The sequence below is a fragment of the Lissotriton vulgaris genome, chromosome 6 (genome assembly GCF_964263255.1).
Source record: "Lissotriton vulgaris chromosome 6, aLisVul1.2, whole genome shotgun sequence".
NCBI lineage: Eukaryota > Metazoa > Chordata > Amphibia > Caudata > Salamandridae > Lissotriton > Lissotriton vulgaris.
In genome coordinates this window covers 1,553,605,484-1,553,630,456 of record NC_141694.1, presented here as the reverse complement: position 1 = coordinate 1,553,630,456, position 24,973 = coordinate 1,553,605,484, and the positions used below count along the sequence as shown (strand labels likewise).

General features: G+C 45.9%; 1 protein-coding gene across 1 annotated transcript in view; it reads right to left on the bottom strand.

The window, feature by feature from the left end:
* Positions 1-11,583: 11,583 nt before the first annotated feature.
* LOC147709132 (uncharacterized) overlaps positions 11,584-24,973 on the bottom strand; it is a 2,423,108-nt gene continuing 2,409,718 nt past the window's right edge. Inside the window, exon 14 of the mRNA XM_086925884.1 lies at positions 11,584-15,613. Within this exon, the coding sequence (XP_086782010.1) occupies positions 15,585-15,613 (29 nt within the window). The 3' untranslated portion in view covers positions 11,584-15,584. The remainder of the gene's footprint in view (positions 15,614-24,973) is intronic.

The following is a 24,973-nucleotide window of genomic DNA, read 5'->3' as shown; positions in this document are numbered from 1 at the left end:
GATTTACGCAAAGTACAGTTTGTGGAGCAATGTTTGTTTCAACGCAGGTCTAGACAAAATATGTTTGATTGTGTGCGAATGTCGGAGAAAGCGGTGCGTGAGCGAATGAAATGTGAAGTTGCCTTGGCGGACAAAGAGCAGCGCAAGGCTGCTCGTGATAAGGCTTTACAGCTTGAGGAAAAGGAGGCTCAGGAAAAGAAAGAGAGGGAGGAACGGGAACGTAAATTGCAAACGACTGGTCAATTCCCTATTCGCCGACCGCTTTATCCTGTCCTTAATAATGAAATTGATGATTTTTCATTGCTAGATCGATCACCGCCTCCGTACGTTTCGCCTACGGCTCCAACTGCAGAATCGGACGATGAAGGACAGGATAAGCCTGACAAGAAGGGTGTATCTGGTACCAGGTTTTCTGCAGAGAGATCCGCACATTTACGTAGTTGGGCTCGTAAAGTGAATACGAATTTTGTTTCTCAGTCTGACGTTGTTGCTGAAAGGGGTACATGGACAGACCAAGAATTACTGTATTTTTTGGCTACTTTGGCAGATGAAGTTGTTACCGCATATCGTCAATTTTCAGATACGTTAGAATCTAAGGCTGTGTCAGTTCACCGTGAGAATTTGGATAAAGGTGTATTTGATCTTGCAGATGTCGATGACCTTTTCAAGCAACTGATCCAGCTGCGAGATGAGACTACCAGATTGCGGGACGAGCGGAAAAAGAATAAAGTGTCCAGGCCGGAGTCTAATGGGCAGTCTAAGGAGTGTTCTCTCCGGGGTTCAGATAAGAGTTCTGCACTGCATGTTATGCCTATGCGTGAAGCCGCACCTTTGTATGTTCCACCAAAAGGGGAAGGTACAGATGATGATAAATTGTCAAAGGATGCGAAGGGATATTTTATATATAACTGGGTGTATACGCCTTGGAATAGAGCAGATGTTATGGCATTGAAAAATTCTTTACCTGACCTTCGGGAAAATCCGGCGGCATTCTATGAAGGGGTGGAAGGGGCTATTTCGTCTTGTGTGATGACTCTTGTCGACATAGATCTGTTTTTTGGGTTAATTCTTCCGCCTGATATGTGGAGACAAATTCGTAAAAATAATGATGAAACAATACTTGGGGGGACATGGAAATAAATAAATGCTGCTGATTTAGATAGGGAACCGGCATGTAAGCCTTGCCAGTTGATTTTAGACCTCCCGGCGGCTATTTTGAATAAATTGAAAACGCTCGTACCTTCTAAAAAGATCGATTGGACCATGTTAGCTTCGTGCAAACAAAAGCCAGATGAAACGGTTTCAGATTTCTTTACGCGCTTTGAAGAGGCGTTTCATGATTACAGTGGTCAATCTTTAACAGACGATACGGGTCGGCATTTGTTTGTAGATAAGTACGTGGCTAATCTCCTACCGGAGATTGCAAAACGATTGAAATCGAGTGAAAGTTCCTGGGCCACGGCGACCCCTGCGTCTTTGTTAACTATGGCTCAGTATTATGAGCGGCAGGAGTTGGAGGCTAAAGAAAGCGTTGATAAAAAGGCGAAAGAATTGAAAACGAAGGTGATGTTGGCGCAGGTTCGGGGAACACAGGGTAGAGGGAATGATAGAGGTAGACGAGGTGGAGGAAATACGTCGTATGGTCGTACGGATATAGCGGAGGATCAATGTGCCTATTGTAAAGAGTTTGGGCATTGGGCTGAAGATTGTCCGGTACTTCGTGAGCAGCGTAGCCAGCGTGGTCGAGGAGGCGGTAGGTCGAGGGGCAGTTACACGGGGGCGAGAGGTGGTGGAGGTGATCGTGGAAGGGCTGAGGAAAGGGGCCGTGGCCAGGACGAACGAAATACTTTTGATAGACGAAACCAATATCAGATATCGGAGGGCGAGAATGTGGAGCACCAGGATTATGTGCATGCATAGGACTGCGTAGGAGGGGGTACGGAATCAATTGAAGTGCCGGTAGATCAGAAGGGTCCATATGTAACAGCGGGCATTTTGGGTTCTACTGATCAATTCCTAGTCGACACAGGAGCTACTCGTAGCGCTTTGTCAAAAAACTTGGTTCCGAGGGCTCCCCTGTCTGGCGAAATGATAACATGTGTAGGGTTCGATGGCACACCCTCCCCTAGCCCATTGTCAAAACCCCTTGCACTTTGTCTTGACAAATTTTTTAGTTTTGGTCAATTTTTGCTATCGCCCCATACACCAGATAATATCCTGGGCATTGACTTGCTTAAATATTTTCGAGCAACGATACGGTGCGCTCCTGAGGGAGTGCGGGTTATCCTAAACGACAATTACCCTGACTCAGATAGGTTTTGCACTATACTAGACATTCCAGCTTTGGCCTCTCTACCGCACACGTTATGGGCGACCTCAGACACGGATGTGGGAGAGATGCGTATTCCACCTATTCACATTACTGTTAAGGAGGGGGCCTCTCTGCCACGGGTGCCACAGTATAAGATTTCGAGGGAAGGTGAAATTGCCCTGACACATATTGTTCAAGATTTGATAACTGCAGGAGTGGTGGAGGAGGTTCCTTATAATGTTTGTAACAGCCCTATTCTCCCGATTCTTAAGAGAGATACTGACGACAAAGTCTATCGGTTTATTATTGACTTGAGAGAGATTAACAAAATTGTCATTCCCCAATATCCGGTGGTGTCCGACATTACGACCTTGCTTACATTGGTGCCACCAACGGCCACGACCTTTAGTGTAATTGACTTGAAAAACGCGTTCTTTTCCATCCCTGTCCATCCTGATAGCAGATATTTGTTTGGCTTCACGTTAAATAATAAATCGTATAGATTTTGTCGTGTTCCTCAAGGTTACACTGAGAGCCCGAGTATCTACAGCCAGGCTCTGAAAAGACAGCTTGATTCCTTTGAGTTACAGTCTGGGGTTGTCCTTATCCAATACGTGGATGACCTTCTGCTTGCCGCAGATTCTTATGCACAATGTGAGGAGAGTACGATTGCTTTGCTTTCTTTTCTGGCACAGAACAACCACAAGGTTTCTAAGAAAAAGCTTCAATACTGTAGACCCAAGGTGACCTACCTCGGTCATCTTTTGTCTAAGGAGGGGCGTGCATTAACATCAGATCGAATTCAGGCGATTTTAGACACACCAGTCCCCCGCACACAGAGAGATGTACGCGCCTTCATAGGGTTAACGTCCTTTTGTAGGCAGTGGATCATGGGGTTTTCGCACATTATAAAACCTTTGCTAGCGTTACTGTCCAAAGCTACACCAATGCCCCTTGAATGGACAGATGAATGTCAGAATGCTTTTGAACAATTGAGACAGGCCTTTTGCTCCGCCCCTGTATTAGGCACACCAGATTACACGAAGATTTTCACATTGTACGTGCACGAGAAAGATGGGTGCGCATTGTCAGTGTTAGTGCAAGCACACGGGGATAAGCAGAGGCCATGTGCGTATTTCTCTGCCATTCTTGATCCTGTAGCACGAGGGTTACCTGGGTGTTTTCGAGCAGTGGCAGCAACAGCAGTAGCGATAAGGCAGAGTGAGGGAATAGTGTTATCGCACAAATTGTTGGTGTTAGTTCCCCATGCAGTAGATGCCCTGTTAAATCAAACAAAGACCCAATATCTCACGAGTGCACGTTTAACAGGATATGAGCTTACACTGTTGGCGCCACATATCACACTGAAAAGATGTGCTACCCTGAACCCTGCCACTTTATTGCCCTATCCGGTCGAGGAGGGTCAGGAAGACAAACAACACGACTGTGTTTTTCTGACCGAGGAACAGACAAAGAGTCGTGTCGACTTACAGGATATGCCACTTCCAGATGTGGATGGGGAACTGTGGGTTGATGGATCATGTTGGAGGCTGCCAGATGGCACGACTTCCGCAGCCTATGCGATCACGACACTTAAGACAGTGGTAGAAACAGCTAGAATACCACAGAAATCGGCTCAAGCAGCGGAGCTGATAGCTTTGACAAGAGCCTGCGAATTGAGTGCTGGCCTATGTGTGAACATATACACAGACAGTCGGTACGCCTTCGGAGTAGCACATGACTTCGGGCTACTCTGGAGAGAACGCGGGTTTTTGACTTCTCACGGAGTACACATTATGCACGGAGAGCTAGTGCGTGATCTCCTAAACGCGTTGCTTTGTCCAAAGAAAGTAGCGATAATAAAATGTAGCGCCCATAAAAAGATCACTGATAAAGTGGGTCAGGGAAATACTTTTGCGGACAGCATAGCGAGACAAACGGCTATGTCTCGAACTGACTCCCCCATGTACGTGACACAATCACAGGCTGAGCGATGGAACGATGCTAGAGCAGAAATCTTAGATATTCAGAAATCAGCTACTGAATCAGAACTTACGGCATGGGCAGCAGATGGGGTGCTAGATGATGAAGGTTGTTGGAGAAGCAAGGACATGGAGAAATGGAAATTGCCTGCAGCTTACTTGCAAGCGATGGTCCAGATGACACATGGGTTGGCGCATGTGGGAGCTCTCGCAATCACTTGACTGTTAACACGAGTTTGGGAACATCCCGAGATTGCTAATACCGCCAAGAGAGTAGTGCAGACCTGCCTGGTATGTTTGCAGCACAATCCTGGAAAGGGGACCCATACTCCGAAAGGAGGGTTCGTTCCACCTTCCGCACCATTCGAGGTACTCCAAATGGATTATATCCAGCTTGAGCGTTGCAACAATCTGAAGTATGTCTTAGTGGTGGTGTGTGCTTTTAGCAAATGGGTTGAGGCCTTCCCCACGAAAGACAATACAGCTCTGACAACAGCTAAGGTGTTGCTTAAGGAGTTTTTTCCTCGCTTTGGAGTTTGCAAATTTTTGTGGAGCGATAATGGGCCTCATATTGTTGGGAAAATTCTGGAGTATGTGCTGAAGGGGTTAGGGATTCAGCAGAAGTTTCATGCTGTGTTCCACCCTCAGTCGGCAGGTATGGTTGAGCGGTACAATGCTACGTTGAAACTCAAACTGGCTAAGATTGTGGCATCCACGTCGTTGAAGTGGCCGGATGCTTTGCCGCTAGCATTACTCTCTCTTAGATCAGTGCCCCACTCGCGAACTGGCCTCACACCGTATGAGGTGGTGTTTGGACGGCCTATGAATATCTGGGGGGTGCCCAAGCCGCGATTAATACATGATGTGCCTTGTATAATGATGAACGATTATTTGACACGATTAACAAATGATTTGCTTTCTATTCATCAACAGGTTCGAGAAGCGCTCCCTGACAACTCTACTGGAGAGGGCCATGATCTTCGCCCTGGTGATCATGTTATGATCAGATCGTTTGAGAGGGCGAGCAGCTTGGAGCCGAGGTTGCGGAGCCCTGAGCAGGTCCTTCTGGCGACCCGGACAGCTGTACGAGTGACCAATAGGAAGCGGTGGGTGCACTCAACACACTGCCGTCGTGTCTCTCCTGATCTGGTGAATCCTGCTGTGTTGACCGACTACAAAGAGATTCTGGAGAAAGAAAAGAGCCCAGCTGTGACGTCGGCCGAAGTTGAGGGAGCCTTCCCGGATCACACTGTTGCTGGACGAGAGCGTTATAATCTGCGGCCACGATAAGAAGATTTTTTTGGTTTTCGAGACTGGTTGGTTACCGCTCTGGGGTTTGTGAAACGGAAACCGGGAATCTCAAGGGGGGGGGGATCAGTTCTGCCAAGTGTAGCGACACCCGTCTTGACCCCGGAGAAGAAAACAACGGCTACCTCGGAGCTCAGCACCGTATTTTTCTTTTTTAGGGATATACACATGTATATCTGAGACTTTGTGAACAATTTGAACTATTTGAGAACTTTTTGAACTATGGCGTCATCTGCATCACGAGACAAAAGAATACTGGGTGCCATTCTTTTTGTCTTGACCATTGTGGTAATAGCTGTGATAGCCTGGGTAGTTGAACTTGTGGTACCTGCACGCGAACATTTGCTGCCGACTACCCCGGCTCCATCTGAACATTTTCACTTCACCTTACCCTACCATGAAGAACGGCACCGACAGACTTATTTGAATAATAGCTTTATCCAGATTCTGCATCACACGCATAATATGACAAATACGTCTAATTGCTGGGTGTGTGGGATGTTGCCTGGGCATCAGAAGAAAGGGGGCACTCCACTCATTCCTCTCCCGTTTTCACATAATGGATCCTGTAACGCCTGGTACACTCTCCTTTTCACTCTGAGATGGCCAACAAAAGGGGGGGTGCTTTTTCGTTTGAATAAAATTTGTTATCACGACAGGGATGGGTTTCCACGGGCTGAGGGTACTCGATTTGAATGGGAGGAGTACCGGCCCGATAACGTGTCTGCCCCACGTGTGTACAGCAATCAACGAAATATCAATGTATCCAGCTCACACGTCATTAATGTTATTGCTACTAAAGCTGATCTGTGTATACGCAATAAAGGTTCAATTCCGGTGGGGAAAAGTGAATGCAACACCACACTTACCTTTGATAGCCCGAATGGCATATCGTTTGTAGCATCTCGCAATACTTATTTCATTTGTGGAACGAAAGGTTATCATCAACTTCCGTTGGGATGGTTAGGCACTTGTTATGTATCTTTTGTACTACCCCCTGTATTCATCGCCCCACCAATGTATCATAATGATTATATTTTGTACCACGACTTTGTTTTGAATCGTGTCAAACGGACTGTTGTTCTGGACGACATCGACCAGACCGATACTGCCTTACAGCAATATGTGGACTTTAATTTGGGACTGTTTTCCTTTGTGGGGGCCGCGCTGAATAGTCGGAAAATACGACGATTGACCCGTGTTGTTGAGGCCGTAGCCAATGATACTGCCATTGCACTTGGGAATATTACTGAAGAACTCCAGATTTCTAGGATTGTTACGCTCCAAAATAGAATGGTGTTAGACGTAGTTCTAGCTGACCGTGGGGGGGGATGCAGAATTATCGGAAGTAGCTGCTGTGTTTATATACCTGACAACTCACCATCTGTTTATGATGCTATTTCAAAACTGCATAAGATAGCTGCTGAAATACACCCGGACAATGGAACTTGGACTCTTTCAGGATGCTTACTGCTTGGGGTTGGAAACTGCTAACGATTCTATGTATCATTGTGGGGATACTGTTCTTTGTATGCTTATGTATTCAATGTGGCCCAGCTTTATGTTCTATGTGCTTATCAGCTTGTGTACCATCAAGACGAGCTCTTGCCCATGACAAAATGATGCTTCATAAAGAAGTAACTCAAATAATGTTAATAGATATTGAGGATGAACACCCTGATTATGTTCACTATGAGGTAGCTTCAGCTAAACGCTAAAAGGGTCGTCTGTCGTAATTTGACAATGGCGGCGTTAGCGCTTAGCTGTACTACACGTTTTCCCGCTTAACTTGGCTATACACGGAAACGCCATTTTGAATGTTACGGCGGCCATCTTAGATCATAAGCGGCCTCGTGGCTAGCGTGCCCTTTAGTTCGTAGTCCGTACCACTGACCACTTAAGTTTGCCCAGCAACAGGCTATTTTTAGTACTGGTCAAGCCTGTACATGCGCAGTCCCCACTGACCAGTCACCCCTCAGGAATGTGCCGCGAAACTGACCAGCGGAGTTGTAACCCCTCCAATGAGCTGGCTGTGTTCCAAAAATGACCATATATGTACATAACGCTCTGTAACTTTGTGCCGCCTATCTTTTATTACCTGCAAATTGTATAAAAGACCGGGTCACACCGATGTTCGGTGTGATACTTCTTGCATTGCCGAAGGGTGCTGTAGGAATGTACCACCACCCCATGGGGTCTTAATAAACTTGTTCTTTGAATTTTATAGTTTCCGTGCCAACAGTTCTTGAATGTAAGTGGGTTATCTTCGGAGCATGTAGGCCTTGGGAACCCCGATACTACAGGCTGGTCCAGCGTTGTGGAGTATTTTGTGTGTGTGGGTGAGGAGCTTGAAGGTGATCCTCTTGTCGACGGGCAGCCATTGTAGGTCTCTTAGGTGGGGTGATGTGGCTGCGGCGGGGGACGTTGATGATCAGTCGGGCGGAGGCGTTTTGAATGCGTTGTAGTTGACGTAGGTGTTTGGCTGGGATTCCTGCGTAGAGTACGTAGCTGTAGTCCAGTCTGCTGCTGACGAGGGCCTGTGTCACAGTTCTTCTTGTTTCGGTAAGTATCCACTTGTAGATCCCACGGAGCATGCGGAGGGTGTTGTAGCAGGAGGAGGATACGGCGTTGACCTTAGACATGGAGAGGGAGGAGTTGAGGATGAATCCTAGGTTGTGTGCATGGTCAGTGGCTGTTGGTGCTGCTCTGAGTGTGATTGGCCACCAGGAGTCGTTCCAGGCTGAGGGGGTGGGTCCGAGGATGAGTACCTCCGTCTTGTCAGAGTTCAGCTTCACACGGCTGCTCCTCATCCAGTCGGCGACGGCCTTCATTCCCTCGTGGAGGTTGGTTTTGGCGGTGTGTGGGTCCTTGGTGAGGGAGAGAATGAGCTGGGTGTCGTCGGCATAAGAGATGATGTTGAGGTCGTGATGGCGGTCCACTTGTGCGAGGGCGGCCATGTAGATGTTGAACAGTGTCGGGCTGAGGGATGAGCCCTGGGGGACGCTGCAGATGATTTCGGTGGCTTCGGATCGGAAGGGTGGGAGGAGGACGCTCTGGGTTCTGTCGGAGAGGAAAGTCGTGGTCCAGTCAAGGGCCTTCTCTTGGATTCTGGCTGCTAAGAGGCATGTCTTTAGAGTGCAATGGCAGACCGTGTTGAAGGCGCGCGACAGGTCCAGGAGGATGAGGGCTGATGTATCGCCGTTGTCTCCTTGGCGCCTGATGTCGTCTGTGGCGGCGAAGAGGGCTGTCTCTGTGCAGTGGTTTCATCTGAATCCGGACTGGGAAGGGTCCAAGATGTTGTTGTCTTCCATGTGGCGGGCCAACTGTCTGTTGACTATTTTCTCAATGACCTTTGCCGGGAATGGGACCAGGAGGTCAGGCGGATGGCGCTTTGGAGAGTTCCTTTACGATGCTAAAGAGCTCTTTGCTGTTGTGTGCGTTGTTATCCAGGCGGTCTTTGAAGGAGGATCTCTTGGCCAATCTGATGAGGTGGTGATGTCTTCGGGTGGCATCCTTGTGGGCTGCGTGGCTGTGTGGTGTGCGTTCGTGGAGCCATATTTTCTCCAGTTTCCGGCATGCTCGCTTGGAGGTCTGGAGTTCGTCGGTGAACCAGGTGGCTCTCTTGCTGGTGTGGTTGTTGGAGTGTTTCTTGAGTGGGGAGAGGGTGTTGGCGCAGTCGTCGATCCACTGTCTGAGGTTGCGGGCTGCGGATTCTGGGTTGGTGGGGTCGGTGGGTGGGTTCTGGGTGAGGGTGGTGATCAGCCAGTCTTCGGTGGCTTTGCTTCAGCAGCGGCGAGGCAGCTGTTGGGTGTGGTGGTGCGTGGTTCGTTTCTTGAAGGAGAAATGGATGCAGCGGTGGTCGGTCCAGTGGAGATCGGTGGTGTGGTTGAAGGCGACATGGGTGCCTGTGGAGAAGACGGGGTCCAGCGTGTGGCCGGCAGCGTGGGTGGATGCTGTGACAAGTTGTCTGAGGCCCAGGTTGGGGAGGTTGTCAATCAGAGTGGCGGAGTTGGCGTCGTTGTTGTTCTTGAGGTGGAAGTTCATGTCCCCAAGGAGGATGTAGTCCGTGGAGGTGAGTGCGTGGGTGCTGGCGAGGTCTGCGATGGAGTCGCTGAACTGAGCCCGGGGTCCGGGGGGGTCTGTAGATGAGTGTTCCTCTGAAAGTGGTGTTGGGGTCTGTGTAGATTCGGAAGTGCAGGTGTTCGGCGGCGTTGAGGGTGTTGTCTGCGTGGGTGGTGACCTTGAGGGTTGACTTGTGGACGATGGCTATTCCTCCTCCGGTTCCGTTGGCGCGATCCCTGCGGGTGATCTTGTAGCCATCCGGGATGGCTATGGCGATGTCGGGCATCGAGGAGTCGTTCCACCAGGTCTCGGTCAGGAAGGCCACATCTGGGGGGGGGGGGTTTCGAGCAGATCCTAGAGCTCTACAGCATGTTTCCGTGCGGAGCGGGTGTTGAGGAGTATGCAGCGGAGGTGGTCGGGTCCAGTCCTTGGAGGTTTGGTGGTTCTGTCGCAGATGAAGCTGCAGGTGCGGCAGGAGAAGGGTCCGTGGGTCTGTTTTGGGGCGGCCTGGAAGCAGGCGTGGTTTCGGCCGGCGTTGAGTGCGTGGAGGCTGCTGGAGTCGTAGTGGAGTCTGGTGTCATGGCGTTCGCGGGGTCTAGGGGTTCTGGCGCTGGGCGCGGTCCAGGCGCAGATGGGCTTGCCGCTCATTTTATTTTTCATCTCAGGAGTAGATGGGGTGATGCTCATCCGCCTTAATGAACACTCCGGCCTACCAGGTCAGAAATGATGGCATCAAATACAGTCAAGCTCAATTTCTAAATGGCCGGACTCAGGTGACGTGCAACAAACTCCCCCCGAGTCTGCCACAATGATGAGCTCATTAGTTTTATGGCTTGTGCAGCTCCTGCTGCATCTGCCTCTGATCCTCATATTGTCTTATGGCAGAGAGGCTGGTTGAGCTCTTTGACAAAGTATGTTGGTAAGATATGTGTTTTCTATAGATGGGTTCCAAATTCTCCTGTGGGTGGCAGGTAGACAAAGTGACGATTCATTTGATAGACCTACCTTACAGCTCTTACTGGTGGTCTACTTGTATAGTCGGTTGTGTGGCTGTACATAATGCCTCCCCAGCCAACGCAGATCACCCACAAGGCCCTAAAATCTGGTCATGGTGCTGTAGAAGCAGGCTTATAGCCTGCATTTGTGTCAAAGACGCTAATGCCAAGGTGATTGGAGTGGCGCACACAGAACTTAGCAAAAGGTGTCTTCCTTGAGGTTGGACTGTGCCTACTCCCTTAACCTAGTTTGATGTTGTTGGTGCATTTTTGCTCACCAGATTTTTCTTTAGTTTAGGAATTTTATTATGTTGGACTCTTTACTTAAACCACATGACTGCTAAGGCAATTTCCCTCCTGTGCTGGAAATTGTTATAGTCCATAATTCATGACGAGCTCAGCTCGTCATGAGCACACGACCAGTGTACTGCATGACGAGCTGAGCTCGTCATGAGCAGCGAACGGGTTGAAACTGTTGGAACTGCTTGAACTTTGACCTAACTAGAGTTAATTTACTTAATTGTTAACAAACCCCATTTTTGACACCAGAGGACATGTCACAATGCTGTTTCTGAAATAGGAGTGTTGTTGCGTATTGAATTTGGTAAACTGTTACAAATATTCATTATTAAAAAGGTAGCTTCCACTCTCCTGACACATCTAAATGATCTTCCACATTTTGCAGGTAATCCGGTTCTTCTATAGGGCAAGATTGGATGAAAGGTCACATGATAATTTTGTTGAATTCATTCGGTCGCACATCTTATGATATATTAACACACTTACCAACGAGACGTTTTTGTTAACTGTTTTATTTTATGTGCATGGTTTGATTCTGTTGTCCATGATTTTAATTGTGACCCAACTTTCCAAAGCATTTTATGATGGTGTATTAGTTTTGAAAAACAAAACCTGTGAAGACATGTACCCTTTAACAACTTTTATTATTCAGATCATAACAACAGTAGAATGATAGCATCAATTATTCAAATTGCAAAATTGAAAGCAATAACTAAATAAAAGTAACAAAATACATATGTAAAGACATTTTAATGTCACATTTAAACCCCAAAAATAACATTTGTTATCCAAGTTGACAGTTTATATAATGTAAGAGAAGATCATTATTTTGCAAGCAACAGAGAAAATGTATCCACAATGAACTCAAGTCTTAATCAAGAAAAATTACAATTGTCTGACTTTCATTTGTATCACAAATGTCAGGCTAAGGCATCTCCTCAACGTATCTTTTATTTAAAAAAATATTTCCATCAGAAAACCATATTAATAGTATTTTGCTAAACCAGTAGATGTAAAAGCAAAGCCTGCATGCACACACACATATGATTTTCTTCTTGGAAACAAATGTCAGCAGCAGAATAGTGAAAATTCATGTAGGCATTTTCAGTTCTTCCAATAGAAAGATTGACAATCAGCAGCAGTGAGTTAACAGTGACCCAACCATACAGAAAATGTTTCAGCAACCTCAGCCAAGCGCAGATATCCGACACAAGATGTCTGCCGCCAGAGCTGTCACTAGTTAGGAAAGACGATGCAATCTCTTCTCGCATCAGTGTCTCTTTAAAATATTAATGGACAATTATATAAAAAGCATAGTTTTACAGTCTGTATTAAAAAATAGTGTGTACTCTGACAATGCTACTGCAGTGTTCATCTTTGTTCATTTAATTACACCGGAGTTACAGAAGTATTGTTTTTGGTATTAAATCACTGAGACCATGCCAAGGGTGACAGTGGTCATTCATACTCTGTTGGTTCAGAGAGACCTGGCACCAGCCAAACATTATTTATTGAATGCACTATAACTGTAATGAGTAAAAATGTTTATAGACCATATCAGTCATACGCTCAATGCCTACTGTTTGCATCCTACTTTGAGGAAGTGCTTCCTGGCTACTGCTAACCCAGTAAGAGAGTTAGCAATGGCTAAGGTGAAGTAGTGAAATAGAACTCAAACTACTTCAATGCAGAGAAAGTTATTCAATAGTATTTTGAGAAGCAAGCACCATGAGAATCTGATGAAGTATTACACAGCTTCTGTCTACCACAATTTGTTTTACTCATATTTTTACACCCAAACAGTACAGTTAGTGATGAGAACAAGCAATTAAATGAAGAGCGTGTCACTGTGTGGTAGAAACAATCAGATTTATTTCTACAGAGAAAGACTGGAACAATTCAACAAGTTACTTCAACTAAGTATACCTTTGGATCCTGCTCAGTATAATATTCCTGCTAACAGTAGACCATGTATCTGTAAATAGCGGTACCATAAAACAGACCTATGCATTTATATAATTGAATGTGGTAACAGTTTGTGTATCTGCCTAAACTGAGACACACATGGTGTACACAGATCTAGACAAGTTTAAATAAGATAAAGCATGGATTACGTAAGTTGCCATGTCTTGTGCCCACACCACCTAGTTATTGCTAATTGATACAGACACTTTGGGCCTTATTTAGAGTTTGGTAGACAGGATATTACATCACAAATGTGACAGATATCCTGTCTGCCTTGTTACAAGTGCCATTGAATATAATTCACTTGTACTAAGGCAGATGGGATATCAGCCACATTTGTGGTTTTTGGATGAAATAAGCCAATGAACTCTAAATCATGTTCTACAAGTTCTTTGCTGTTTAAGACTACTTTTATCTGCATACGTATTTCGAAATTAGAACCTATGCCTGGACCCATCCCACAAATAAAGTAATGTTGATATTTGTAAAAATTCAGACAAACATCACCGGTCACTAAAACAAACCCATAACTTGAAATTGTGTAATGTTCAAATAAATATACTTCAGAAAAGGGGATTCTCGTTTATAGACCAGGTGGCCATCACAAAGAGCATCTGAATACTGTTCCTCCCAAAAATAGTTTAGTCAGCATTTCCTGCTTCGCTTAGATTTGATTGTCAACAGGTGTGATCAATCGAGAATTGTGTTATTGGATCTTAGTGGACCTATATCAGGAGTGCCCAATGTAGGTCCACCAGAGCAGGAGTCAAGCAAGATTTTCAGGCTAGCCATAGGATGCAAATTTACATATAACTAATACAAATGAGAACAAAATGAATATAATTAGTGGTTACGTGGCTCCTGGCTCTCTGGACTAACAGAGTACACTCTTGCTCAATAGGTTATAAAGAGAAAAGAACCTGTGCTTGTTCCTGAAGCACTTCAACTACCTTAGGGTATAAATTTAAATGGACTGTATAGTTTGTGAAATAAGAAATGTCATACAATCATATTGTGTGAGGAGCGAATAAATTCAAAAAAGCAATTTCACCTGCTAATAGCTATGTAACGCAATATTTATTCTAAACGGAATTGAATACAATACAGACACAAGTCAGAACCTGAAATGCAAGGCATGTCACTATGGAGCATACGTATCATTTAAATTTCAAGAACAGTGCTCCCATTCCCTTTGCACGACAATCACAGTCTATTGCAAGTCTTAGGAGGGAGGGTATTAATATACTTCTAATTGAACATGGATGTGCAAGTAATAATGCAGTCATTAAAATTAACCATTGTTAATTTTCAAAAGCATTCATATGGAATGTTTAACAGAACATCAACCTTTGACAACAGCTGTACAATTCCATCTTTTGTATACTATATCAATTTACAATAGTTTACAATACAATGCCTTGTCGAGAAAACATCAACAACTGTTAGTATGAAACCATCTGTAAAATAATAAAGGGCATATGAAAACATCTTCGGTAGCCAAATGCCTGCTAAATAAAAAAATTAAAATCATGCGTAGTAGACAATCAGAACAGTGTGGGTAGGGGTGCGAATGAACCTATTAAAGCCAAAGGCAAAAAAAGAGAAAAACTGGTTTAAAATGATTCTTAATTTCCCAACTACTGGCAGATTGCAGAGACAAATATCTGCTTCTCACAACTAGTATTCGTGGATAAAGGGAGCAGGAGCAATAAATATAGTACATTTACTTCAATTGTCCGTTATAGTTGGTGCTTTCTGGCCACCTAACCTTGATAACCAGAAATATATGCACACTCCCTCCACAGTATCCCCTTACTGATTTAGTAGAGTGAAATCCATCCAGGATTGCAAGAAGGAGTGCTACGTTCTAAAAAGCCTGACATACGGTGGCCAGGTGGGTCAAGGCAGAACATGCAAAAGTTGTCAAGTTGTTACAACTGAGTCATCCCGTAAAGGCAATATTCGAACTTGGGTTATATTATTAATGCTATTTAACTTAAACTTAAACCAATTTCCTCTGTTTAATAAATTGTATTTGCATTTTTATCATTAAGTATGTGCATCTCTACTGAACAGCCAAATTAATTATCACCAGCTTAATTTTCACTTGTTATTGCCAATGAGATGGTACAAACCAACACCATTGTTAATTTTTAACAACTAACTCAGTATGCACTGGCAACCAAAATTAACTGAGAGAAATACCACTACAAAAAGACACTTTCTATTTTGCCCAAAAAACCAGAAAGCTTAGCATTGTAAGTACATATGCAAAACCTTAACACGTTCTCTATATTTAATCTTCCATGACCGTTAATGTTTTTTTTTAATATTTGATTCTTGCAAATCACTAAACAATGTTATTTTGAAAATATCTTTGGCCCATAATAAATTCTATAAGCACCCCTAAAATGCATCATTATTGGCAAGACAAAAACAAAAAATCAACAAGAAATCAGGTTTAGTGTTTGAAGAGAAGCAGTGAGAAACAATTGTCAAGAGGTCAAAAGCACAACTGAGATGAGGTACCAAGTATATTGAAATCTGTACCGAAAGATGCAATATAGGACCTTGCTGTCAATTCCCCCACCCTTTCCCCTGATGTACACCCCTGGGTGCTGTTTCTGTCTTCGCTGGGAATGGTCCTTGATTTTCAGCGTCTCACTGTTCTTCTTTCTCTTCGGGATCCCCTGTGGGAGTGAAATGAAACAGCCCATTAAAATCAATATAACAAATCTTTGCAGGCCCAGCACGACTGCCTCTTAAACCAGATTTTTAATGTATTTCTCAAGTGAGAGAGACATGAAGAGAAATTCCTGTGGGGTTTTCACAGTGTGATAGCTTTGCCCTTTGTATGGCCTATATGTGACATCTGTTATCTCTAACAAGAGTACAAACGGTTTCTAATAAATTCACTGGGGCAAGATGCTCTCAGAGGCTAGAAGCAGATTGTTCTTTTGAGCTGTTCCTGTCTGACTGAAGTGAAGGACTTTATTTAAACTATCCTTAACTATTCTTAAATAACCAGCAAGGAGTGCCCCTGTGTACATTCGTTTTCACATTTAATTGAAAAGTCAGGAAATTTGTAACCTCTTTAGAATAAAATGTATAGACTGTGCTGAAAAGCAGAGTGAGAACTGTGAGAAAAGGTTCCAAGCCAACCAAGTGAATTAGGACTAAACTGTAGCCAAGTAGTAGACATGTTAGACTGGCAACTGCCAACTGGTGAGTGTTCTCCCACAAATAATTGCACAAAAGGTGAACTTTATCAGACTTTTGCTTTGATGATACTTTTTAAAGAGAGTTGTTGTTTTTCATCATATTACTATAAAGAAATGGAGCAAAGGTGTGTATATAAAGTGTCTCTTTCCTACTTCATATTGAAGAGTGCATACATGGAAATGGGCCGTGGTAATCTACCTAAGCCCCTTCCCTCTAAAAAGTACCTGTTTTACGAACAAGAAACTTAATGTACACTCTCAAAACGCTTTGTACTGTTCAATATGTGAAAACGGATAAGTGAAATACTTTCAATATGTGGTAGACAGAAGCTGTGTAATACTTCATAATTGCAATTGCCATAGGTGGTGATAAAAGGATCCACAGTTGAACGGCATGACACCCACAATCAGCATATAATTCTGAAATTATAGTAACTTTCTTATAACAGGCATAACATTTATGGAATACCAATGAGAATGTATGTCAACATGAGTGTAGGAAAGTGGCCTTTTTGACATGGCCAACCCCCACTTTTTGCCTCGAATATGATGTGATTCCAAATGGAAGTGCACTGGGTTCCTGCTAACCAGGTACCCAGTGCCAGATCTATTCACTTAAAACTGTGCAATTATTTCCCCCAATTGGCGATACCTTTTTTACCTTCTGAAAGTCCATAGGAAATGGTTCCATGGTACTTAAGGTTGAGGCACTAAAGAGGACCTCTAAGGGCTGCATCACAAATTGTACCACCCTAAAGGACTCCTCACTATGCTCATGTAAACTGTCACTGCAGATTGCTTGTCTTGGTGCAGACAAAAGAGAAAACGCAACATGAAACCCTTCCCTGTGTGCCACGTCCCCTAACACTGCATGTAAAAATTTTAAGTCATTCCTACAGCAGACCTTACAGGCCTAAGGCAGGGTACCTTATTCTACATGTGATGGCATATCTGCATGAGGAGATATGCCCCTGTGCTGGTCAGTTCCCTTATGCCTGTACAAGGGAACAGGGAAGCCCTTTTTAAAACATGTGCTGGACACTGGTACAAACAAGTTCCTCACCTACATGATGGCTTCACAATAAAAAAGGATGTTTGGTATCAAACATAACGTATTAATAAACCCACACTGATGTCATTGTTGGATTCAGTAACACAAGCACACCTTAGAGATGCCCCCTAAAAACCTACCAGCCCCTGGTGCTGACCGACTGCCTTTCGTCAGCCTGCCACCAGAGACAAGTGTCTGACCCCCTTAAACTGCTCTCTGAGGGTCCTAAACCGAGCCTGCTTGGAAAGGGGATGCTTTCACCTCCTCCCACAGAATTACCAGCAGATTAACATTCCAAGTCAGGGGAGCTTCAAACCGCCTACCGCCTTTGGTATGTGAATCTGATTTCTCTCCCAGGAGAAGAAGCCAACCCCTATGTCCAGATATATTTTTGGCACCTGAACAGGTGGGAAAATTACCCAGTCCAATAGGAATGCCCACCCCAGACTAGTACCACCCCTAAGGTGGCTTAACATGAAGTGAACTTGACTTTTCAAAGGTAGCCATATTGGTGATGGCAAAATCAGGAATTCCGGGAGAGTTGAGACCACCTCGTCTAGGAAGTGGTCTTAAAGGGCGCATAGTGACCCCAAGGGTAGGTAGCCCATAGGTACTACCCTTCACTCCCCTGACACCCTTAAATTCAATATTTACCTGAACCCTGGCACCAGAGAATCAGATGTTGGCTACCTATGAAGAAGGACACTGAAGAGCCACAAAAGCAAAGGCAATGGAAGAGCAACTGACTTGGCCCCAGCCCTGCCGTCCTGTCTGCCGTTTCCCCATCGAATTGCATGAGAGGCATCTCGTCTTGCAAGCTGTCATGCCTCCAAAGCCTGGGAGGACTGCCTGCCATCAATCAAGACTCAAGGACTCCTGCTGAGCAGTAGTGCTGCTCTCCTGCATCCCGTAGGTACCACAAAGAAGACGTAGAGACTTTGGAACTACCAAAGTCCAAAGCTGCAAGGCAGCACTGCATCTGTGCTTCCTAGCCCAAGCTGAAGTGGGTCAACAGTGTCAGCGTGATCCCCAAGCCCTCAAGAGACAGAGCCCCTCGTGAACTCTCCAACACCACCTGCAGCCTCTGTTTGCAGGGCCCCTCTACCATGTGTGCTACTGGTGATGAAAATAAGGCATCTGAAGACACCTCTGTACCCGTCACCCCTGGCCTGTGGAGGACCAAAGGTGTCCCCATGTCCTAAAGCATCAAGAAACCTGAACCCCCTTTGTGGTTCAGACCAACTGGTTTTCCAGTCCAAGCCTGCAGTCTCTTTTTGACCGGACCGATCCCCATGGGGTAACATTGGGCACCCGACACTAGAAAGGACCTCTGCACATGGCCACCCCAGGCCCGGCTGAGGTGACCTGTTGATGCTGCCTTGGACCTTGCCCCATACTTACCCTAAGTCCAGAAGATTGGTTTGGTTAGTCGCTGTGAAGTGCCCGAATGCAGTACATGTTCTTCCCCCATAGGATTACATTGGGCACCCAACGCTGAAAAGCACCTCTGTACGCGGCCGCCCCTGTGCCCCCCAAAGTTACCTGTTGATGCTGCCTTGGAGCTTGCCCTATACTCAACTTAAGTCCAGGAGAGTGAACTCATAAGTCGCTATACTGTACCTGAATGCCATTTGAACTCCCATTGGATAACATTGCAACTGTGAAAAATGCACTGTCGACTTTTTAAATGCAAAAGTATTTCTCTTGAAAAACGTACTTTCCTGAACGTATGGATTCTGGTACAATTGACAAACAATTCCCTATGATACCATATCTTCAACATGTTTTAAGTATTTTGTATTAAAGAAAATAATTTTTAAAAATGTATCTGTAATGCACACTGAGGTCCTTATATCAGGTTTTCTGCCTTTATGGTCTGTTAATCGCCATAGACCTATAGTTGCCCAGGGAATTTTTGGTCAATTGTACTTTTGCCCTGCTCTGGGAATCTAGACATTTAGCTGGGGGTCCTTGTTATTTACGTATGGATTCTGGTGCCTAAACATATATAAAGATATGGGATATTTTTATAAATTGGTGTGGATCTACTTATTGAGTCATGTGCATCATTTATTGACTATTGAGTGTATTTGCAGATGTCTAACACTCCTCTCTGATAGGCATGAGGCTGCTCAACCACACTACCCCTTAAAAGAGTACATTGGGATTGCTAGAGCAAGCCCCTGTCTGATAGTAAGAGAATATCTGGACTCTTTGCAAGGTATACCTCTTTTTGGCATACTATATAAAGAGCCAGCTTCCTAAAAGGAGCATTATGGATTTCGTAATACAGGCATTCGTATTGTAGCAAATAAAATGTAGATTATCCAGAACATGGAAGGCTAACTACTTCAGAAAGAATTCATCCAACCATGAATAATAATTTTACATATAAGACAAATTTTGTACCTGAAGGGATATCAAATTGCCTGCCTACACAAGTATGCATAAGATTGCAGGAGTAGTCCTTGAGAACTTTGGGAGTAAAGCAAATAGTTCCTATCTGGATACAAGGAACATAATAGAAGATTATACTTTTTTCAATCCAATTTTTGTCAAATAGGGAACTCAATGAACTTTACCTTAGAGCCACTGAAAAGAGAGTAAGAACAAGATGATTAAGAAAATATGAGAACATAATGGGTAATTACTGTTAGAAGTGTTACAGAAACTATTCAATTTAGGAAGAAAATGCTTCCTGGCTCTTTTGAGGACATCATTAAATCTGATGAAAATGCCTTCATGCCAAGTTTAAAGGAGGCAGGTTACCAAGCTTGTCAATGCTAGGTTACATTGTAAACTATTCCCTGTTATCTGAGATGACACGTCTAGCCTGATTGACCCAAAGACGACCCTCAGAGGCACCCTCATCTACAGGCCCCCGGGACCACGCACACAATTCAGCAAAGACATCACGGACTTCATCAGCCCACACGCCCTCCCCTCCGCCGACTACATCCTCCTAGGGGACCTCAACTTCCACCTGGAGAACAACAAGGACCGCAACACCATCACCCTGCTGGACAACCTCGCCAACCTCGGACTCAAGCAACTGGTCAACACCCCCACCCACTATGCCGGCCACACGCTTGACCCAGTCTTCTCATCCAGCAAGCACATCGCCTTTAGCCACTCCACCGGACTTCACTGGACCGACGACAGCTGCGTCCACTTCAGCTTCAGAAAAACCACCACCCACCACCACCCGCAACAGGTTCCTCACAGAAGCTGGAGCAAGATCACCGCCGACCAGCTCACCGCCTCCCTCAGCCAGAACCCACCTGCCAGCACACCGGACCCCAACGAAGCAGCCCGCAACTTCACACAGTGGCTGACCGCCTGCGCCGACGACCTCGCACCTCTGAAGAACCCTCCCAGCAAACCCAGAAGCAAGAAGGCCCCCTGGTTCACCGACGAACTCAAGGACTCCAAAAAGACCTGCCGCACCCTCGAGAAAGCCTGGCTCCTCGACCGGACCACTGACAACATGACCGCCCTCAAACACGCGACCCGCAAGCACCACCAGCTCATCCGCACCACCAAGAAGAAATCACTGAAGGATCGACTGGACAACAACGCCCACGACAGTAAGGAACTCTTCAGTATCGTCAAGGAGTTCTCCAACCCCAGCACCGGCAACAACGACATTACCCCCTCACAAGATCTCTGCGACTCCCTCGCCTCGTTCTTCCATCGCAAGATTGCCGACATCCACAACAGCTTCGGCACACCATCCTCGCACCCAACCGTCGAACCAACGCACCCCACTGCCACCCTCCGCACCTGGACCACTGTGACCACCGAAGACACAGCCCGCACGATGAACACCATCCACTCCGGATCTCCGACTGACCCCTGCCCCCACCACGTCTTCAACAAGGCCAACTCCACCATCCCACCCCAACTCCGAGACGTCATCAACACCTCCTTCGACACCGCCACCTTCCCGGAGAGCTGGAAGCATGCCGAGCTCAGCGCCCTTCTGAAGAAACCAACAGCGGACCCCACCGACCTCAAGAACTTCCGCCCTATCTCGCTCCTCCCTTTTCCTGCCAAAGTCATCGAGAAGATCGCCAACAAACAGCTTGCCGCCTTCCTCGAGACTAATGGATCCCTCGACCCCTCGCAGTCCGGTTTCAGAGTCAACCACAGCACCGAGACTGCCCTCATCGCAGCCACCGATGACATCCGAGCCCTCCTCGACAACGGGGAAACAGCGGCACTCATCCTCCTGGACCTCTCCGCCGCGTTCGACACTGTCTGCCACCGCACCCTAGTCCAACGCCTCAGCAACACCGGCATCCAAGAGAAGGCATTGAAGTGGATCATCTTGTTCCTCGCTGGAAGAACACAGAGGGTCCGCCTCCCCCCGTTTCGTTCCGAGGCCACCAAAGTCATCTGCGGCGTCCCGCAAGGATCATCACTCAGCCCCACCCTCTTCAACGTCTACATGAGACCTCTTGCAGCCATCGCACGCCAACACAACATCAACATCATCTCCTACGCCGACGACACCCAGCTGATCCTCTCCCTCACCAGAGACCCGGACACCGCCAGAACCAGCCTCCACGAAGGGATGAAAGACGTCGCCGAGTGGATGAAGGACAGCCGCTTGAAACTGAACTCAGACAAGACGGAAGTCCTCATCCTTGGGCCATCACCCACTGCCTGGGACGACTCCTGGTGGCCCCTAGCCCTGGGCACCGCCCCCAAGCCGACAGACCACGCACGCAACCTGGGATTCATCCTGGACTCCTCCCTCTGGATGACCAGACAAGTCAACGCCGTCTCCTCTTCATGCTTTCACACCCTCCGCATGCTCCGCAAGATCTTCCGATGGATCCCGATCGAAACCCGGAAGACGGTCAACCAGGCCCTCGTCACCAGCCGCCTGGACTACGGTAACACCCTCTACGTCGGAACCACAGCCAAGCTACAGAAAAGACTACAACGCATCCAGAACGCCTCCGCCCGACTCATCCTAGACATCCCTCGACGCAGCCACATCTCCGGCCACCTGAGGAACCTGCACTGGCTCCCCGTCAAGAAGAGGATCACGTTCAGGCTCCTCACCCACGCACACAAGTCTCTCCACAACCAGGGCCCCAAGTACCTCAACGACCGCCTGACCTTCCACACGCTCACCCGCCAGCTACGTTCTGCTAGCCTCGCCCTCGCCGCCGTACCACGCATCCGAAGAGCCACCGCCGGAGGCAGATCCTTCTCCTACCTGGCGGCCAAGACATGGAACTCCCTGCCCATCCACCTTCGGCTGACCCAGGACCACCTCGCCTTCAGGAGACAACTCAAGACCTGGCTGTTCGAGCTGTAGCGGCCCCCCTCCCCCAAGCGCCTTGAGACCCTTCTGGGTGAGTAGCGTGCTATACAAGTGTTATGATTGATTGATTGATTTGGTGTCTTGATACAAGGTGCTTAGGGAGATAAAGTGTATCAGAATATTAGTTCTAACTGGCTCATGTCTTAGCTACCAGTCCCTTATAAGGAATCTCAATTAGAAGCAATACTGATAAAATTGCTTTAACAATATTTGCATTCAAGGAAAAAAAGGTTTAGTATCAAAGTAAATGTTTACTTCAAGATAAAGTAGGTCACTAATTTAGGACAGGCTTAGCATTACAGGATCAATGTGTTATTGTTCATAGCAACAAAGAGAAATTGGGGTGTGCATATAATCTGACAATTCAAAACATTTAACAATGCATATTTCAAATATTATTATATAGCATAATTTAAACATGTGGCAACTTTATTTAGTTAGATATAATTAGGCTGTTGAAGTAGGTAAGACTAGTGGCAAAGCTTTTGCATAGCCCTGGGATCTTTTCGTAAGACAATCGCAGCAGGTAAAGGGTGAACCTTTTTTGTTCCAACCTGATACAGTCCCACTCAGCCCTGTGGTTTGAAAAGCTCTTTTAACCCAAACCCGGGCAATAACAGTTTTGTGGAACATATAAAACGTAATTTCAGCTAAGGAATTTGACTGCAAACATTTTAACAAGAAATAGCTAAAACAAACGTTACTGTCTATACGCGAAGTTGTGTAAAGTCTAAACTTTGCAAGGGTACAAAGTGAGGATGTTGTAACTTTTGCATATCTTCACTGCCAGAGTTTAAAATGTATAAAGACCTATTCATCACCAGGTACTATGAACATAAAACATGACTTAGCGAGTAGGGAGAAGTTCATGTATTGTTGTCATGAACACACTAACTCTCCTGCTAGACCTAAAAGTCCAATCAAACTACATATTCTTCAGAAAATTGTAGAATCTAAACTGTTCAGGTGTAACTAAAAACCAGGACATGTACTTTTAAGTTTTACATGTCCTGGTAGTGGCAAACAGCTAAATTAGTTTTTCACGGTTATGAGGCCTTCTCTCATAGGCTAGCCTTGGGAATGCATTAAAACACTTTTTAAGATGTACTTCTTGATCAGATAGGAGTAGCTCCATCATGTTTCATATCTTAGAATGGTGGTGATAAATCATCTTTAGTGGTAATATTAAATTTGACATTACCATTTTAGCAATGCCTCTTTAGGAAATTGGACATGTCTCGGCTATAAACTTTGCTCTGTGTGCCTCGAGCCTGTCCCCAATACATGCCTGGGCTGGGTGACAGTTACACTTTGTGCATTCCTTCTAGACAGCCACAAATACAGGAACAGCTGGGTGTGACAGATTGATTCATCTGCATTCTGATATCCTTCCCGGCAGGAAAGGGGGGAGTGGAGCTCACACTTACACGTGAATAGGTTGCGTCCTGTCCCCACAATACAGGACTGATTACACACCACAGAGAGCCTGGCAGACAGGACTGGGTTGAAATGTTTCCTTGTGCAGTTCAGTGAGTTCCTTTGAAGTCAACCCATACATCAAAGGAACTTTTGGGTATACGTACTAGGGCTCTGACCCTATCAAATCAGTACACTAATGGACCTGGTAGGAACTCTGCTGAAGTAAAGGCTGTTGTGCTGTAAGGAATGCCACTTTACATGGACTAACTGTTCTGAGGCACTGCTTCTCTGCTTTGCTGAGCTGCCCCGCTGTCTGCTGATCTTGGGGGACCCATCTCACTTGAACCCAGAGTGACTCAACGGGCTTGCTGGTTTGTCTCCTGTTTTCTGAAGTCTCAGGGACACAAAAGACTTTCTGCAATCCTCCTGGTGCTGCTGGACTCTGTCATCTGTGAGTCCTACCTTTGCCTGAGGTGCACTCTCCAGTGGTATGTCTCAGAAGGGGGTTATCCAGCTGATTTTAACAAAAAGCGATGCAGCACCTCGACTGTGTGAGAATTTCCGCCACATCCCCCTTTGACGCTAGAACAGAGGCTGCTCGACGACATCGAATCTACAGTTTGTGTGGGTTGACGACGACGCTCTGTGCGGCTCGATGATGATGCATTTCATTCACTTCAACGGAGCTCAACTACGATGCAGGACCCCTTCGTGTGGCTCAACAATGACACAGTAGGTTCTCGGTGTCAACTAAATCTGCATCCAAGGTATTTCTTCAGTGGGACCTGTCAGGGTCCTGTAGTGGGCCTGCCCTCCATTGCGGTTGGCCTGAACTTTGAATTTGCACTGGTCTCTGGTGCCCTCAAGTAACCTTAGGATCGCTAGTGACTTCTAAGCGCTGTTTCATCAAGTAATCTTTAAAAACTCATATCTTGACTTATTGGATTTTTAAAGTTTTTATCTTGATTTACTCAGATATATAGTCTCTATTTTTCTAAACCTATGTGGAGACTTTTTATGG